Source organism: Pseudorasbora parva, chromosome 10 (genome assembly GCF_024679245.1).
Source record: "Pseudorasbora parva isolate DD20220531a chromosome 10, ASM2467924v1, whole genome shotgun sequence".
Lineage (NCBI taxonomy): Eukaryota > Metazoa > Chordata > Actinopteri > Cypriniformes > Gobionidae > Pseudorasbora > Pseudorasbora parva.
In genome coordinates this window covers 45633503-45652094 of record NC_090181.1, presented here as the reverse complement: position 1 = coordinate 45652094, position 18592 = coordinate 45633503, and the positions used below count along the sequence as shown (strand labels likewise).

General features: G+C 38.2%; 2 protein-coding genes across 4 annotated transcripts in view; one reads left to right on the top strand and one right to left on the bottom strand.

Moving 5' to 3' along the window:
• ttll5 (tubulin tyrosine ligase-like family, member 5) overlaps positions 1–15686 on the bottom strand; it is a 219989-nt gene extending 204303 nt beyond the window's left edge. Inside the window, exons 1-6 of the mRNA XM_067456243.1 lie at positions 15595–15686; positions 14842–15014; positions 10881–10987; positions 8427–8509; positions 7947–8053; positions 64–194 (exon numbers count right to left, since the gene is read on the bottom strand). Of these exons, the coding sequence (XP_067312344.1) occupies positions 64–194; positions 7947–8053; positions 8427–8509; positions 10881–10987; positions 14842–14900 (487 nt within the window). The 5' untranslated portion in view covers positions 14901–15014; positions 15595–15686. The remainder of the gene's footprint in view (positions 1–63; positions 195–7946; positions 8054–8426; positions 8510–10880; positions 10988–14841; positions 15015–15594) is intronic.
• A 795-nt stretch (positions 15687–16481) lies between these two features.
• erg28 (ergosterol biosynthesis 28 homolog) overlaps positions 16482–18592 on the top strand; it is an 11634-nt gene continuing 9523 nt past the window's right edge. For 2 of the 3 annotated variants that reach the window (XM_067456270.1, XM_067456272.1), the window contains exon 1: positions 16482–16605. The gene's annotated coding sequence lies outside the window, so the exon portion shown is untranslated. The remainder of the gene's footprint in view (positions 16606–18592) is intronic. The other variant, XM_067456271.1, reaches the window with a different exon arrangement.

Genomic DNA, 18592 nt, shown 5'->3' with positions numbered 1-18592 from the left:
AGAGAGTGTGTGTTATCAAAGCGGACACATCTTTCTTATTAATAAACACACATCTCCACTCACTGCTGTATTCCTGGTACTCGGCAGGAAGCACAAAGGTCTGGGGTACGATGTGGAAGTTTTGAAAGCCATGGGTTTGCTGCATCCTCTGGATGTTTTTGTAGAGCCGGTCCTTCCTTGTGAGCTCGAACGACCTGGAAAGCAACGGGAGCGTTGACCGTAAGCGCTGAGGATGAGGTTAGCGTCTGAGATAGCGAGGGGAACATAAACCCTTGAAATAACACCACAGTGGCAAGGCATGTTCGGTTTGATCTATTGCGCCAAACAAAATGTACTCGGCTCAAGCTGCCAATGTATACATGCCTACGCCCACTTGGAAGGCCGGACGTGTCGACGATGTTGTTGCTGAGCGAGAGTGTGTGTGACTTTGGTAACATATTATCATTGTGGGAAACATACTGCACAGCACAAACGGGTTTTTGGATGAACTCCAGCAACATTTAGGTGGAAGAAATATATTACAAATCACCAGTGCGGCCAAACACGAAGGCTGCTCCAGATGGTAGGCAGCACAATTACGCTGTCTTATAAGAATTAAACCTATTTCTATTGAAATGAACCAAATTCTAAACCAGTATTGCATATCCTTAAAGAGAAGGCAACCCCAGAATGCACGGCTTGCTTAACCCTTTAACTGTCACCGTCCCACAGGTGGGACGCTTGGCGCTCTTTTTTTGATTGCCTTTTTTTCGTATCATATATTTTAGTAATTATCATAAATTAGGTATCATTCGAAAGCTTACGAACTCAAAATTCATCCTGTGAAAACCGTTTTGAAATCAGACGTTGCGTTACCATGGAAACGGTACTCTAATTTCTTCTAGCGGGTTCCTCCCCTAGTGGGCGTTGTCATGTTTCATATTACGAAATGTATTTTAACTACTTTATAATCAAAATCTTTTCTAATCTTGACGAAACACATATCATTGGAAAGGTCTGAGTCTCAAGGTTCCATATGTGGTGACTGTTTTGTGATGGAAGGGATATTTGGACAGAAATTTACAGGAAAATGCATCAAAAAAACAATCAATGGAAATTGAATGACACCCGGTGGCTATTTTTGGTATAGCGCCTAAACAAAATCTCATGGGGACTTCAATTTTTGTGATATCAACTTCAAATTTGGAACACAACTTGGTTAGACATATGCCTTTGATTTTATAGTAATTTTAGAGTAAAACATTTTTTGTAAAATATATATTTTATATAAAATAAAAAATATTTAGTACTGTATTTTTCATTTTCAGTAAATTTAAACTTCCATAACTTTTTCATTCTTTCATATTTTGAAATGCTTTCACTTCAGCAATAATCTGCTGATTGTCTTCTTTAAATCAAGACCAAACTTAAGTCTATATTCCAAACCATTCTTGAATTACAGCCTTTTAAGTTTGGATAGTGCATTTTCATGACTATTCTCAAAAACGGGGGTGACAGTTAAAGGGTTAAAATCCATCATATATGCTGATACTGTATATATAAACACATACAGGGAGTGCAGAATTATTAGGCAAATGAGTATTTTGACCACATCATCCTCGTTATGCATGTTGTCTTACTCCAAGCTGTATAGGCTGGAAAGCCTACTACCAATTAAGCATATTAGGTGATGTGCATCTCTGTAATGAGAAGGGGTGTGGTCTAATGACATCAACACCCTATATCAGGTGTGCATAATTATTAGGCAACTTCCTTTCCTTTGGCAAAATGGGTCAAAAGAAGGACTTGACAGGCTCAGAAAAGTCAAAAATAGTCAGATATATTGCAGAGGGATGCAGCAGTCTTAAAATAGCCAAGCTTCTGAAGCGTGATCATCGAACAATCAAGCGTTTCATTCAAAATAGTCAACAGGGTCGCAAGAAGCGTGTGGAAAAACCAAGGCGCAAAATAACTGCCCGTGAACTGAGAAAAGTCAAGCGTGCAGCTGCCAAGATGCCACTTGCCACCAGTTTGGCCATATTTCAGAGCTGCAACATCACTGGAGTGCCCAAAAGCACAAGGTGTGCAATACTCAAGAGACATGGCCAAGGTAAGAAAGGCAGAAAGTCGACCACCACTGAACAAGACACACAAGCTGAAACGTCAAGACTGGGCCAAGAAATATCTCAAGACTGATTTTGAGATTTTATAGACTGATATCTCAAGACTGATTTTGATTCTGAGGTTTTATGGACTGATGAAATGAGAGTGAGTCTTGATGGGCCAGATGGATGGGCCCGTGGCTGGATTGGTAAAGGGCAGAGAGCTCCAGTCCGACTCAGACGCCAGCAAGGTGGAGGTGGAGTACTGGTTTGGGCTGGTATCATCAAAGATGAGCTTGTGGGGCCTTTTCGGGTTGAGGATGGAGTCAAGCTCAACTCCCAGTCCTCCTGCCAGTTTCTGGAAGACACCTTCTTCAAGCAGTGGTACAGGAAGAAGTCTGCATCCTTCAAGAAAAACATGATTTTCATGCAGGACAATGCTCCATCACACGCGTCCAAGTACTCCACAGCGTGGCTGGCAAGAAAGGGTATAAAAGAAGAAAATCTAATGATATGGCCTCCTTGTTCACCTGATCTGAACCCCATTGAGAACCTGTGGTCCATCATCAAATGTGCGATTTACAAGGAGGGAAAACAGTACACCTCTCTGAACAGTGTCTGGGAGGCTGTGGTTGCTGCTGCACGCAATGTTGATGGTGAACAGATCCAAACACTGACAGAATCCATGGATGGCAGGCTTTTGAGTGTCCTTGCAAAGAAAGGTGGCTATATTGGTCACTGATTTGTTTTTGTTTGGTTTTTGAATGTCAGAAATGTATATTTGTGAATGTTGAGATGTTATATTGGTTTCACTGGTAAAAATAAATCATTGAAATGGGTATAAATGTGTTTTTTGTTAAGTTGCCTAATAATTATGCACAGTAATAGTCACCTGCACACACAGATATCCCCCTAAAATAGCTAAAACTAAAAACTAAAACTTCCAAAAATATTCAGCTTTGATATTAATGAGTTTTTTGTGTTCATTGAGAACATGGTTGTTGTTCAATAATAAAATGAATCCTCAAAAATACAACTTGCCTAATAATTCTGCACTCCCTGTATTCCATTCATTACTGAAAAACTCAATTGGATCCCAAGACCAATTTTTAGTCTAAATGGTTTTCAGTTGATGTGTCAAACATCACCAAGAGTGCCACACATTCAATAATCTTTGTTACTTATGATATAAAATAAAGATTTGACTTTGAATTTCACGATAAAATTAAACTTTGCCACTTAAATCAGCGAACACAGGGTTTTTCCTGAAAACACACATTTTACAAGCACATATTTTAGATATTTGAATAATAAGATAATTAGATTTGTATTTAGAGAACACTATCATATACGGCGTTTCCCACAGGATTTTGTGAGACTGTGACCTCAGTCCCTGTAGCTCCAGCCCATATTCAGTGTGCACACTGCAAAAAATGCTTTTCCTACTTAGTATTTTTGTCTTGTTTCTAGTCCAAACATCTAAAAATTCTTATTAATTCTTATAATTAAGAAACATTTACTAGACAAGTAAAGGTAATTGTCTTGTTTTGGGAAAAAATAACTCAAAATTAAGAGAGTTTTTGCATAAAATAAAGTTGTTATAAGATTATTTTTCTCACCCCATTGGCAGATTATTTATCTTATTTTAAGCAAAAACTCTCTTCATTTTGAGTTATTTTTCCCAAAATAAGACAATTACTTTTGCTTGTCTAGTAAATACTTCTTGTTTTAAGAATGTTTAGATGTTTGGACTAGAAACAAGACAAAAATACTAAGTAAGAAGAGCATTTTTTGCAGTGCACAAACTGAACACAGAAAGAGTCTGTGCGTTAGAGCTGTGCGGATCAGTGCTAACGTCATTAGAGATAAATCGCCCGAACCGGCGATGTTCTCTGATCTGCACACGATCGTCACAATTATTCACATTCTCATCTTAAGCATGAGGATATGAGAACAGTTCAAACTGAAGTAGCTGATTTTAAACTCACATTCATTTAAAATCAAAGACCTTCATTTGTAAAATTACATCTCCTTAATAGCTTCACTGCCAAACATAAATGCTCACTGGTTCATTGCTGGAAAACACTCTTATCATCATCAATTCTGTTAAAGGGTTAGTTCACCCAAAAATGAAATGTCTGTCATTAACTCCTCTCCCTAATGTCGCTCCACACCCGTAAGACCTCCGTTCATCTTCACACACAGTTTAAGATATTTTATATTTAGCCCGAGAGCTTTCTGTTCCTTCGATGAAAGTGTTTGTTTTCAATCCTCAAATAAAGATTCGAACGGTTATGAGTCAGTAGGCGTTTCTCAATGTCAAGGAAGGATCCTCGGAAGCCAGAATTCTAAGGATGCCACGTCATCGACATCCGACGAAGGACTGTTCCAGTGTCGAGGATCCTCGGAATTCAACCAAGGACTGAGTCCTTCGTTCGAAAAATATGTCATATACAGGAAAGGATGCATATGAGTAGCCTTCGCGCACTTCGCGTTCTCAAATCACCCACAATCCTATGCGCGCAGCTTTGCTATCAGACGTTCCCGGAGTCGGACTTGGAGCGTGAACGGGGCAAATATGCTTGTATCGGGGTTTGTAGATGGGAAGGAAGGAGGCGGGAACCGGCAAACGTTCAACAACTTTATAATAGCCCCCTCACGGGCGACTGCCCGCACAAACATAATAAAACATAAACAAACCATATAATAAACTCCAGGCCTAGTCCTCTCTCGTCTTCCATGCTCCTCCAATTATACTCCCGTCACTGCCGTGAGCCGAGACCGGTGTGGCGGCGATCAGCTGCCGCTCATTATCACTCCACGGACCCTCACCTCGCTGCTTGCCACAATGCTTTTATTTACGTTACCAAACATTTGTTATAAGTTATAACTTATAACCGTAGTAAATATAAGTAAAGTTTAACGTTTAAATACCGGTACAAATTACTACTGTATTGATATATATATATTTAAAAAAAATAACGTTACACATAACGTTATTGATGGCCAACGGACCTTTTCACTGACGTAATGACGCAATGACGTGCACTTGCTAGCCTGTTCCATTTACGTGTTCTCCGAATGCTAAAGAGGAGCCTTGCCTAGCCTCTGAAGGAAGTGACTTTGAAGGATCCGTCCTTCCAAGGAAGCATCCTTGACATTGAGAAACACCTAGTGAATCGATCAATGATTCGGATCGCCAATGACTCGTGATCTCAGCAGTTTGACACGCGATCCGAATCATTGATCGATTCACTGATTCATACCCGTACGAATCTTTATTTGAGGTTTGAAAACAAACGTGGAAGAGAAGACAATGCTGAATAAAGTCGTAGTTTTTGTTATTTTTGGACCCAAATGTATTTTGGATGCTTCAAGAGACTCTAATTAACCCACTGATGTCACATATTTTACATTTAATCATTTAGCAGACGCTTTTATCCAAAGCGACTTACAAAAGAGGGGAGAGCAATAGAAGCAATGAAACAAACAAGGCCAACAACCTGTAAGAGCTGTAAGAAGTCTATATTAATTAGCACAGTACACTGTTTTTTTTTTTTTTTTTTGGACAAACAAAAATTAATGGATAGTTAATGGACTACACATATGGACTACTGTGATGATGTTTTTATTCCCTTTCTGGACATGGACAGTATAGTGTGCATACACTTGCATACGCTCTCTGACTAAATATAAAATATCTTAAACTGTGTGTGAAGATGAACGGAGGTCTTACGCGTGTGGAACGACATTAGGGAGAGGAGTTCATGAAAAACATTTCATTTTTAGGGGAACTAACCCTTTAAGCTTGTGTATATTTTTAGTTAAATCTGTTAAGTTATAAAGCAATATCTCATCTAGGGTTTTCCCTTTGTTTTCTATAATGTCCATTGGGAGGTTTTCCTTCATTGGCAGGTGTGTAAAGGCCACTCTCCCAGCTGCTGCTGGACACTAAACACTGTTTACTGCTGGATGTATAGGCCTGTTGCCCTGTTGAGTACAATAAATAGCTCTAAAAATGATTTTATTGTGACTGTGCAGTACTGTACATATTTACATTTAAAAAGCAGACATAAAGGTAGCTTAAAAGTTGCTTTCCCAAGTAACTAATAATTTTTTTTTGGTATACCGTAATTGGTAAAGTAATTCAATTATTTTTAAAAGAAGTAACTAATAACTGTAACTAATCACAAATTTTCAGTAACTTGCCCCATTTTGACTTTACACAGACTTTAAAGGGATCCCCTGGTGTTGAGACTTGTATGGCTTAATATAACATAAATGATGTCTCTTACTGAAATGTGTAGTAGAAATCCCATGAAAGATCTACATTATTTAAAAAATCTATTTTATATTTTGACCATGGGTTAAAGGGTTAGTTTTGGGTTTTATATTTTGCGCCATTTTGTTTGAGTTCTAGGGTGATAACGTAGAATGGTTGCACTCGGCAATCAGCTGCCGTTACCCGCAACTCGAAAATTGTTTCAACGTTAAACAAAACCAGTTAATTGCTATGTAATTTTACTTAAAACACACTCAAACATACATGTGCACACAAACTCTCTCTCACAGACTCACACACCCCAACAGATCGGCGTGAGCACACACATCCACGCACTGTGAGCAAGCACACGCACACACCCGCACTGCATGCGCGCATGCGCATACACACACACACGCTCAAACAGCTGTAATGTTATACATGAGGGTTATACTTGCCTAATTTCATTGTCATCTGGTTCCGATTCAGCAGGCTAAATCTGAAATCACCCTCATAGCCTCATTCACTATTCCCTGTGTTCCCATTATAAATAGGCGGTTGGTATGCAGTAGATTAACTGTAATGCCTAATGTGACCAGCAGAGGGAACTATCTAGGTATAGGACCATGGGACAGGGGAGCATGAGGAAGAGAGGCAGGATGTTTTGGTGATGATGTTGGTTCGTAAATTAAAGTTTGAGCACAAGCTCAGTGTGAATTAAAACCTTAATCTTTAAATTCTCATTTTTAAGACACGAATAGGCTTAACACACTCCCTACTTTAATTCACCAATTCAGTTCATTTGAAGGACTGAATGAAAACGAGTGTGTGAAGTCGGACAGCCGCTGTGTGTAGCTTTCATCAGCTGTACACTCGTTATTGCGGCGCAGCGTGAGACTGAACGAGTGCACTCTAACATGTCCGATATGGTTTCAGACACCACTAGAAATGGCTGTCCCTTCAAATAATGCCCTATTTCAGGGTATAGGGGGTCGATTTCGGATTCAGCCCCTGTCGTGGAGACTGAGCAGCCCAACATCTCGATTGAGATAGCAGTCTGTCAGGTGTGTGTGTGCGCGCCCACCCGCCAATCTGTGACTTTGTGTAGGTGAGTTTGTGTGCACATGTATGTTTTAAGTACAATTACAAAGCAATTAACTGGTTTTGTTTAACGCTGAAAATGTTTTCGAGTTGCGGGTAACACCAGCTGATTGCCGAGTGCAACCATTCTACGTCATCAACCTAGAACAAAAACAAAATGGCGCCGCCCATGGTCAAAATATAAAATAGATTTTTTAAATAACGTAGATCTTTCATGGGTTTTCTACTACATATTTCAGTAAGAGACATCATTTATGTTATATTAAGCCATACAAGTCTCAACACCAGGGGATCCCTTTAAGAAAGAAAAAAAAACGTATATATCCAAAAGAATCGAGAGTGAATTGTCAATTCCCGGCCCTAATGCTGTTCATTTTTATGTTCAGTGGCGTATAGGTTATTAACACGCTACTGTTGTTCTGAAATGAACCTGTGACCTGTATAACAAGCAGAGTTTGGTGCTTTAGATGGGATGGGAAGTAGATCAGTAATGACAGACACACCTGGGAAAGTGGTTGGCCTTCTGGAAATCCTGTAGCGTGCGCAGAAGCTGGGGCTTCAGGTGCGAGCCAGTCCACATCAGGTTAAAATCATTGCTATTTGGGTGCACCTAAACACAAATTGGCATTATTTAAGTCAAAACATGCCTGGTTATTTATTTACAGATATTGCATTGCTATTACATTTGAGGTTTACTGTACTGAGCCCTTATAAACACTAACCACTGCAGCTTGAATCCTGAACACTTGAACTGGACTGCAATAACATCGACCAATGTGCAGTACACAAGCAGAGTACACTGTGAGGAATCCCATAATGCAATGTGCTTGACTTCCCCTTCCACTGCCAGTGTGCCAAATAAACCAGTGGTCCTCTAATGTTGATTTTGAACCTCTTTTTCTTGATTCATTATTATTTGATCAGATGCCACTGCATTTAAGTTTGGCAGCATATAGTGTCCACTAACATGTTTGCAGATTTACCTCATGGAATCCATGACTGACCAGTATGCCACGCACAAGACGACTCTCCGTACGCACAATCTTGAAGCCCAAGTTATATTTTTCTATAATGAAAGAAAACAGAAATAAAGCTTCAAGAACTGCATGGTCACATTACAATGGCATGGAGCAAATGGCATCGTTAAAAGTAACTTTTAACTATAACCGCAAAAATGATATGTCACTGGAAAAGGGTAAATGCTTTTATATTTTGAGTGTACAGTAATTACTAGATGCACGATTACTCGTTAAAAGATCACAATCTCGATTCAAACACACATTCATCTCTGTCCACTAAACCTTTGACAAGTGCGATCACAGCGCACAGATTATTATAACTCAGACTATCAGAAGGACTGGGATAAAACCATATCGTTTGGATATATATACTCGGATGTTTATACACTAGGGGTGTTACAATATATCGTCAAACATTATGGCAATATAAATATGTGACAATGTGTATCGTTGATGTAAACGATATGATTCGCGATATAGAGTTACAATATATCATCAAGGTATTATTCATAAAACCTGAGGGATTTCTGTCCTTCATTTAAAGTCCATTATTCCTCTCAAACTTAAAAGATCTAAAGCAAATGTCATAAAGGCATCGTCAAAATAACTAATGGAGTGTCTAATGCGAGCCCAAGTCTTCTGAAGAGACAAGAGCGACGGCTTATGATGAATAGATTTACTCTTACTGTAGTAAACACATGTTTAGATGATTGAGAAAACAACACGAGAGTAAAGGCAGAATTAAAGTAAACATTTCCAGTTTAAGACTAGCGGTCATTCTGACGAGCTTTCCTGCGATTAGAGCGGAGACGGATTGCATTGATCATCTGAAGCACACACACACTCCTCAAACTCAAAGCGTTTAAATCACCAGATCACATTTAGTGTTAGTAGTATGATTGTTCAAAGCATTTTAGATTGTTTATTCATATATGTATAGTGCATTAATCGCAGGAGAGATAATGCCTGAGGGGAAAAAATTACATGAAACCACGTTGAATATGTTGAATATAATGTATGCAATGGGAGAATATGTGCAGGTCCTAATAATAATAATACACAAATAATAATAATATTATTATCTTAATAATAATAAAAACTCTTCATGTTGGCTTAAAATATTATGATGTATATCGAATCGTGACACAAGTGTATCGTTACACCCCTAGAGTAACCAAAAGTGTTTTGATGCTTCTAATAAAGCATTATTTGTTTATCCATTATTTTGTTGGTATTGCAATCTTAAACACTGCAAAAAATGCTTTTCTTACTTAGTATTTTTGTCTTGTTTCTAGTCCAAACATCTACAAATTCTTAAAACAAGAAGTATTTACTAGACAAGCAAAAGTAATTGTCTTGTTTTGGGGAAAAATAACTCAAAATGAAGAGAGTTTTTGCTTAAAATCAGATAAATAATCTGCCAATGGGGTGAGAAAAATAATCTTGTTTTCTGTTTGAATTAAGATTATTTTTCTCACCCCATTGGCAGATTATTTATCTTACAATAATTTGTACTTGTCTAGTAAATGTTTCTTAATGTAAGAATTTTTAGATGTTTGGACTAGAAACAAGACAAAAATACTAAGTAAGAAGAGCATTTTTTGCAGTGAAGAACAGAAGTAAGTTGAGTAGTATAGTTAAAGCTACACTGTGTAACTTTTTTAGTTTATTCTTAGCTAAAAACACGTAGTTCTTTCAAACATATATGTGCTCATTAATGTATATTTAGTTCTTTCAAGTAATAAAGTATTCTGGTAAGTTTATAATATGCCATTGAAAACACATACAGGTGAGGGGTTCGAATGCCGGTCGCCATGTTGCCCCTCCATCTTGAAAGTACAGTAGCCAAAGAGGGACATACCCGTAAATTCAAGCTTCGCCTTTTGCGTTTAACACTCGATGGCACCGTGTCGAATGTGAAGAGGGGGATTGCCATGTTAATCTTGGACTAAATCGGCCACCGTAGGAGTTAAAACGAAATCAGAATTGAGAGGAACAGAAACTAATATTCACTGGATGGTCATATACCTTTATATAATAATAATAATAATAATATATTTTATTTGTAAAGCCCTTTTCATAGTTAAAAACAATCCCAAAGTGCTACACATAAAACAAATAAAACAAGATTTCGGTTTAAAAAAAATTTATTAGCAAAAAGTAAAAAATGCTTGTTTAAAAAGAAAGGTTTTTAGTTCTTTCTTAAAAGAGTCTATGGCTTGAGGAGCCCTTAGGTTTTCTGGAAGTGAAGCAGTGTTCAGAATGCTGCGCTCCATCACTGCATGTGCTGTGAGGTTAATATGCATTTTTAGACTAAAAATGGCTGGTAAAAAATATAAGTGGCTGGTAAACTTGGGCATCCACTGAAAGTGATGTTTTGAGTGTGTGTGAATTGTCCTGTGTTCTGAGTGTGTGTACCTCCAGTGGAGCGGATGGCCACATCTTTGGACACGATGGCTTCTGCACAGAAGAGCAGCACAGGAATCCTTTTACTGAGCCCGCTCCAGGCGATGCACTGGTGTTTCCTATAACAACACAGTAAAGCACAGAGGACACGCATATTTACAGGCAGATCCACTTCATTTTTACATGACATCAGAATCAGTCGCTTTCAAACAAGGGCAGTTCACACGCCTTGAATATTTCATCCTTGAATGGTAAATGGACTGCATTTATATAGCGCTTTTAACAGTCCCATGGCCATCCAAAGCGCTTTACATATCGCCTCACATTCACCCATTCATACTAACATGTCAGCCATTTGGTGGCCATTTAGGGCTTGGTGTTGTGCTCATGGACACCTCCACACTTGGTCAGCTGGAACCGGGGATCGAACCAACAACCTTCCGGTTTGTGGACAACATACATGAACCAACGCTTTCTACCCAGAATAAACACCAAAATTAGGGCTGTGCGATATTGAAGAAAAATGCGATATGCAAGATCTTGTTAGATAATGCAATATTAAATTTGCGATACTATTAGTGTATAAAATCTATTTAAATTATATTTAAAAAAAATATTTAAAGACTTAGAATTAAAACATTTATGTTTCACATTCTTTCTGGGAAAAGAAAGCATTGCTACAACTTCTGAAAGTGACCAGCAGTGTTTTAGCAAACATTTATGACACAAATCGTTCACATTTCGGTGTGTGTGTGTGTGTGTGTGTCAGGGATGGAAATTAACTTTTTTGTCCACCGGCCACTGTGGCTGGTGGATTTCAAAATTTACCAGCCACTCAACGTTTTTACCAGCCACTTTCTTGTTTATAACCGACAATGTGTAACTGCATGTGAAAATTAATACTACAAGCTCTACAATACTTAAGCTGTTTATTTAATCTCAAATATCAATGAAATACTGACATTTTTTCACTCTTATACACACACAAACCATGAACTGATATACATTTCATTAAATGAGTAGGGCTCTATGTTCTCTCTTTTTTCTTTTTTCTTTACCTGGATGTGGCATTTGGATGATTCTTTTATGGCTTCCAGTTTTAGGTTTTTAGTACCAACAATGAAACTACTAGTTTTGGCATCTTCTGAAGCGTGTTGACGACATACCGAGCAGAACATTGTCATTAGGGATGCATCGAAATAAAAATTATTGGCTGAAACCGAAGCACAAAAAGAAATTATGCCAATTATCCATTGCATTTATGGCTAATGCTATGACTGAGTAACTTTACTAAAAATCAAGGCATTGCAATTGCATTAATTAATATTATTCCTTATTAAACTTACAAAAGCTATTCAATCAAGAGCAGTGAGTAATGTCCTTATCGTTTGTTTGACATTAAACAGACAGCAGTAAAAGCTACTGCCCCTTTAAGACCTAATAGAGGGATATGCGTCATCTTTCACGACTGTATAAAGTTCGCTTAAGGCATATTCAGGCTATGTCTGCTAGAATTCTCATCAAGATGAACATGTTGGCATACTTTATGTGTGAGTTTGTCCGTTTAAGCACAAGACTTGAAAGAGAACTCAATATTTGCACGCTGTGAGACGGGTGCGCGCTTCCGGATGACAGTGACGGATCTTCTCTCAGTGCGCGCGAGTTATTATGGTTATTATTCGCGTCTTCTGGCACTACATCCGGGTAATGACGGCGAAAACGACTGGTCATATTCGGACATACGGCCGCACTCGCATTCACTGAACACAGTTTATAAAGAGGGGAAACAGTATGCTATTTTTATTTACCCGCCACGGTGGCCGGTAGGTGAAGCGAGTTTACCCGCCACAACGCAAAATCACCCGCATTTGGCTGGTGGCGGGTGCTAATTTCCATCCCTGGTGTGTGTGTATCAGACAGCGCAAAACTGTTATTGTTTTTCGCAAATTATTGCATTAAATAACTCTTTTTAACATCAAGCAAGTCCCATCAGTAACAGTTGTGAGCTCAGTCTATTTCTCTCCTATGTGTTGATCTAAAGCAGACACTTTACACAATGTTGAAGTAGCCTATTAAAATCATTCAGATATTGCATGCCGTTGAGATATGTACATTTGCGATATTTCGATAATTTCAATATATTGCACAGACCTAATCAAAATCATAAACTGCTTGCCAAATATTACAAATCAGCAATACAATCTTAATCCCTCTTCTCACGGGATCAGTATTATCTGGACCGCTGTGATTTAGACATTACTCCACATCTGAGTTTTACGGCGCATTCGCACAGGATAAGCAGAGCCTGTGATTTTACTCAGAGTCACTGACTGATCTCCCGGATATTGACCTGTAAATGTTTTTCCGTTATAGATATAGCTGTATGAAATCATAAACAGTCATATGTATCGATATCATTCTGATTGTTTTATAGTAATACAAATAATTATGTTCAGTTATAGAACAGATGCTACGATTAAAAGTCAGATTTCATTCATCACGAGCTGACGATATAAGAAGGAAGATTCAGATTCAGAGCTAAATATAAAAGCGTCCAGCTTGTCATTGTGCTGTTCTGTTCTGTTTTTCATTAAGAATATTATTGATATTAATATTAAACACACCATTCAAGCAATTTGCTCCCAGATTGGTCCTCGTTCTAAAGTGAAAGTATAATCCGTGTGGGACTCATAACGGTGCGCATTATGAACGCAGACTTTATTCTTCGTGAAAGATAAAGATAGAAATGCACACAGGAAACAAAAGCCCTGCAGAAATGATAAACAATCCGCCTAATCCTGGCCAAACCACAGAGATGTCGATTCGCATGGGACTACTATTATCACAGGACCTCGGTGTTCGGCGAAATATGGCCGGTCATTTGAGGGGGAATTTTTACTTTACAAATTACAGCCATGGCCGATTCGCGCGGGATTAAGATCACAGACATCCTCAGCCATTATTACAAATCACCAGAGGTCCAGATAATACTAGTCCCGTGCCAATAGGGCTTAACATGAACCATTAATGTTTCTTATATATTTCAGGTCCAGTCAATAGATGTCAAACGGCTCTTTTTATTTAAAAGGCGTGACTTCCTAAAGCCGCTATATTGCCTTTCATAGTGAACAGTCTAGGAAATATACAGTCTTAACGTTTTAAACATCACCTTTCAATGTAACTAATGGGTCTGAGTGACCACATGATTACTAATGTACATTCTGGGTCCTGAATCTACACTGACCTCTTGACACTTAAAGGAAGTGTGTGTAAGATTGTGGCCTAAACTGGTCCTGCAATCCCTTTCTAATGACTATAGAGCGGTGTCTCCCCCTCCCTCTCACCCTGACTCGAGATTGCCAGATTGGCTGTTTGTAAGTTTGTAGATCTGCAGCTGTGCTAACTAGAGCAGATCTGGTACCTCAAACACTACTGGCTCCTGATTGGTCGATAGGTGGAGGGCGGAGCTTCAGGCCAAAACACAACATGACATCATCAACATCAGTTGAGGGCTGCAACAAGAACTTTATAATGACAATATCCTGTCGGACTACTGTTGGCAGTGATAGAGGAGTTTGACATTAACATGATTTCTTAATGTATAGTGACATAACAGGGCCATTTTATGATTCATTGAAATACATTTCTTACATGCAGTTCCTTTAAAAACATTACAAGAATCCTGAATTAAGCTCCCCTGCCGAAAAAAGCCCTGTGTGTAGGACATCTGAGGAGCAGCTGATGCTATTTCAGACCTGATGTCTCTATATTTAGTCAAGATAAGCCCTGTGAAATCATTAAATCAGTCTATATGCAACAGCGGATGTGTGTGTGTGTGTGTGTGTGTGTGTGTGTGTGTGTGTGTGTGTGTGTGTGTGTGTGTGTGTGTGTGTGTGTGTGTGTGTGTGTGTGTGTATGTGGTCAGTGCTGATCAGAATCCAATGATCAATACTCTTAAATTAAAGACACTTACTCCAGCTCATCTTCAGACGATGACTCGGATTCGGCCTTCTGTTCTCTAGCGGCTGGCATCTTGTGTGTGTGTGTGTGTGTGTGTGTGTGTGTGTGTGTGTGTGTGTGTGTGTGTGTGTTTGTGTCAGCTCAATGTGTTTGTGACAGCACGCATCTCCAATCTTCTTAACTTATCTGCAAAACAATAAGTATTTTTTAGAGGAGCTTCCAGGCATGTATTTTTCAGTTTTACTCTGCTTTTATTAAACAATGGATTCATGCAAAATCTGAAAATAATGTAAAACAATAATGCCACAATTATCAACATAACCTTCAAAATAACACGAAAATTACATAAAATGTTTTGTTTTTTTTTAAATGACAGCCAACTACGAAGGTACCAGATCAAATCAAATATCAAACTTCATTAAATACATAATTAAAAAGCAAAAAAGTAATGTTTTAGAATGAAAACTTTCATAACAGTCAGTTATTTTACATATCTGAGACAATTATTTACCACTTGTCTACTATGACAAACTGAAAGTAGCGAACGATCCAGTAACTTCAGCATAAATCGCTGTCTATAATAAATAAAATATAATAAAGACGGGATTAGATGTGTGTGACAGGAGAGCGTTCACTAGCCGTTAGCTAACCGCGCTAACTAGACTGTGATATAAGAGAAGAAAGCGTTTGAATGTCTAACACAAAACATTAGACCATCGGACGCAGAGAGCAGTTAGTTTAATTATAAATGTCATTAGTAACATACCTGTTTGTGTTTAGTTTAGTAGTCTAACGTGTGTTAACTGTTAGCCCCATTGCCCACGCTAAAGCCCTGACGCCTGTTACTATAACAACCAGCTGACAACCATTGCTATGCGCATGCGCGTAAACGGGCGGCATTTTTACTTTGCGGCATTTGAACTTTGTATTTTTTATTATTATTATTATTATTTATTTATTTATTTTTTAACTGTAATTCTGCATTTCACCCAGTAATAACTTTCCGGGGATAAGAGAAGGTTTGTATAAAATGAATTAATAATTTTAAATTGTGGGTTTTTTTTCTGATCAGAAAGGCACGTGTTGATTGTTTGTTTGATTCAATATTTTTACTTTTTTTATTTTTTTTTATTTTCCCTTTTCCAGTGTTGCACTTTGAGATTCTTGGTAATGAAGGGGCGTTATAAATAAAATCTATTATTAGTATAATTATTATTATTTAACGTAATTATTTCACAAATATGATTCGGAAACATGATTGTAGTGCCTTTCATTATCTTTAATGTTTTTAAACCTGTAAAAGACTAAAAAAAAACATTTTCGATCTATGAAAACATGTCTTATGAATGTAATATACCTAACCACGCAGCTCAAAGGTCAACTTTTGTTTTCATCAAATAGACCAAACGTCTTTGACTATAATAAACATACGGTGCTAAACACATAATTCTCATAATTCTGCCCTAAACTATAGACTTTAAAACAGGTTCAAAAACTCACCTCTAGACGCTCACTCCTTTAAAAATCGTCAGATGCTTAGCGATCGCTTATTGGTGGGATCTCCCAGGAGTGGGCGGTCTTTTGAAGTTCTACCCAATGGGGTGGTGGTACGACGCGACGCAACCGTCATCCGCGGTCTCTGATTGGTCAATGCTCGTGTCCATGCGCTAGTGATGTTGTGAACGCGCTGCGATGATAAGCAGGAATCAAACGCACAGATATTACAGTTAATGTTATATTAACTTATAGTTTTACAGAACAAACATTACTACTGAAGGTAAGAACACTTTACTAATGTATCGTGTCGTTTCTTATCATATGCACAATGTCTGTGGATGGTGCAGCCTTGTTTATGGTTGAAAAACATAGCGGAAAAAATAATATATTCCAATGACGTTTTGCTAACGTTGCCATTAAGTTATTCAAACGTAATCTCTGAACGTTGTTTTAAAAACGCATTTTTTATATATATATCATTTTGCAAACGTTGTGGGAACGTTTCTTTTTTAATGTTTTAAGTCAAACATTTCAGTCAAAGTTCTGAGAAGTCTAGAGAGAAAAAAAGACACTGTAAAATAAATAGAATAAAAGAGAATAATTAAATAAATGCATGAATTAGATTAAAAAAAAGAAAGAAATGAATAAAAATGTGATTAAATAAAAAATATAATTATTAAACATTTTGATAAATTAAAGGCACAATATGTAAGATTTGTGTGTGTGTATATATATATATATATATATATATATATATATATATATATATATATATATATATATATATATATATATAATTGTAGTCTTTACATTATCTCAAATGTTTCCAAGAATGTTTAAATCCAGAAAAATAAGTGATTTTAACCAGGACACATACAGGTCCTTCTCAAAAAATTAGCATATTGTGATAAAGTTCCATTATTTTCCATAATGTAATGATAAAAATTAAACTTTCATATATTTTAGATTCATTGCACACCAACTGAAATATTTCAGGTCTTTTATTGTTTTAATTCTGATGATTTTGGCAGACAGCTTATGAAAACCCAAAATTCCTATCTCAAAAAATTAGCATATTTCATCCGACCAATAAAAGAAAAGTGTTTTTAATACAAAAAAAGTCAACCTTCAAATAATGATGTTCAGTTATGCACTCAGTACTTGGTGGGGAATCCTTTTGCAGGAATGACTGCTTCAGTGCGGCGTGGCATGGAGGCGATCAGCCTGTGGCACTGCTGAGGTGTTCTGGAGGCCCAGGATGCTTCGATAGCGGCCTTAAGCTCATCCAGAGTGTTGGGTCTCGCGTCTCTCAACTTTCTCTTCACAATATCCCACAGATTCTCTATGGGGTTCAGGTCAGGAGAGTTGGCAGGCCAATTGAGCACAGTAATACCATGGTCAGTAAACCATTTACCAGTGGTTTGGGCACTGTGAGCAGGTGCCAGGTCGTGCTGAAAAACCAAATCTTCATCTCCATAAAGCTTTTCAGCAGATGGAAGCATGAAGTGCTCCAAAATCTCCTGATAGCGAACTGCATTGACCCTGCCCTTGATAAAACACAGTGGACCAACACCAGCAGCTGACATGGCACCCCAGACCATCACTGACTGTGGGGACTTGACACTGGACTTCAGGCATTTTGGCATTTCCTTCTCCCCAGTCTTCCTCCAGACTCTGGCACCTTGATTTCCGAATGACATGCAAAATTTGCTTTCATCCGAAAAAAGTACTTTGGACCACTGAGCAACAGTCCAGTGCTGCTTCTCTGTAGCCCAAAGTGTCTTGACCTGGGGAATGCGGCACCTGTAGCCCATTTCCTGCACACGCCTGTGCATGGCGGCTCTGGCTGTTTCTACTCCAGACTCAGTCAACTGCTTCCGCAGGTCCCCCAAGGTCTGGAATCGGTCCTTCTCAACAATCTTCCTCAGGGTCCGGTCACCTCTTCTCGTTGTGCACTGTTTTTGCCACACTTTTTCCTTCCCACAGACTTCCCACTGAGGTGCCTTGATACAGCACTCTGGGAACAGCCTATTCGTTCAGAAATGTCTTTCTGTGTCTTCCCCTCTCGCTTGAGGGTGTCAATGATGGCCTTCTGGACAGCAGTCAGGTCGGCAGTCTTACCCATGATTGATTGTACTTTGAGAAAATGAACCAGGCTGGGAGTTTTTAAAAGCCTCAGGAATCTTTTGCAGGTGTTTAGAGTTAATTAGTTGATTCAGATGATTAGGTTAATAGCTCGTTTAGAGAACCTTTTCATGATATGCTAA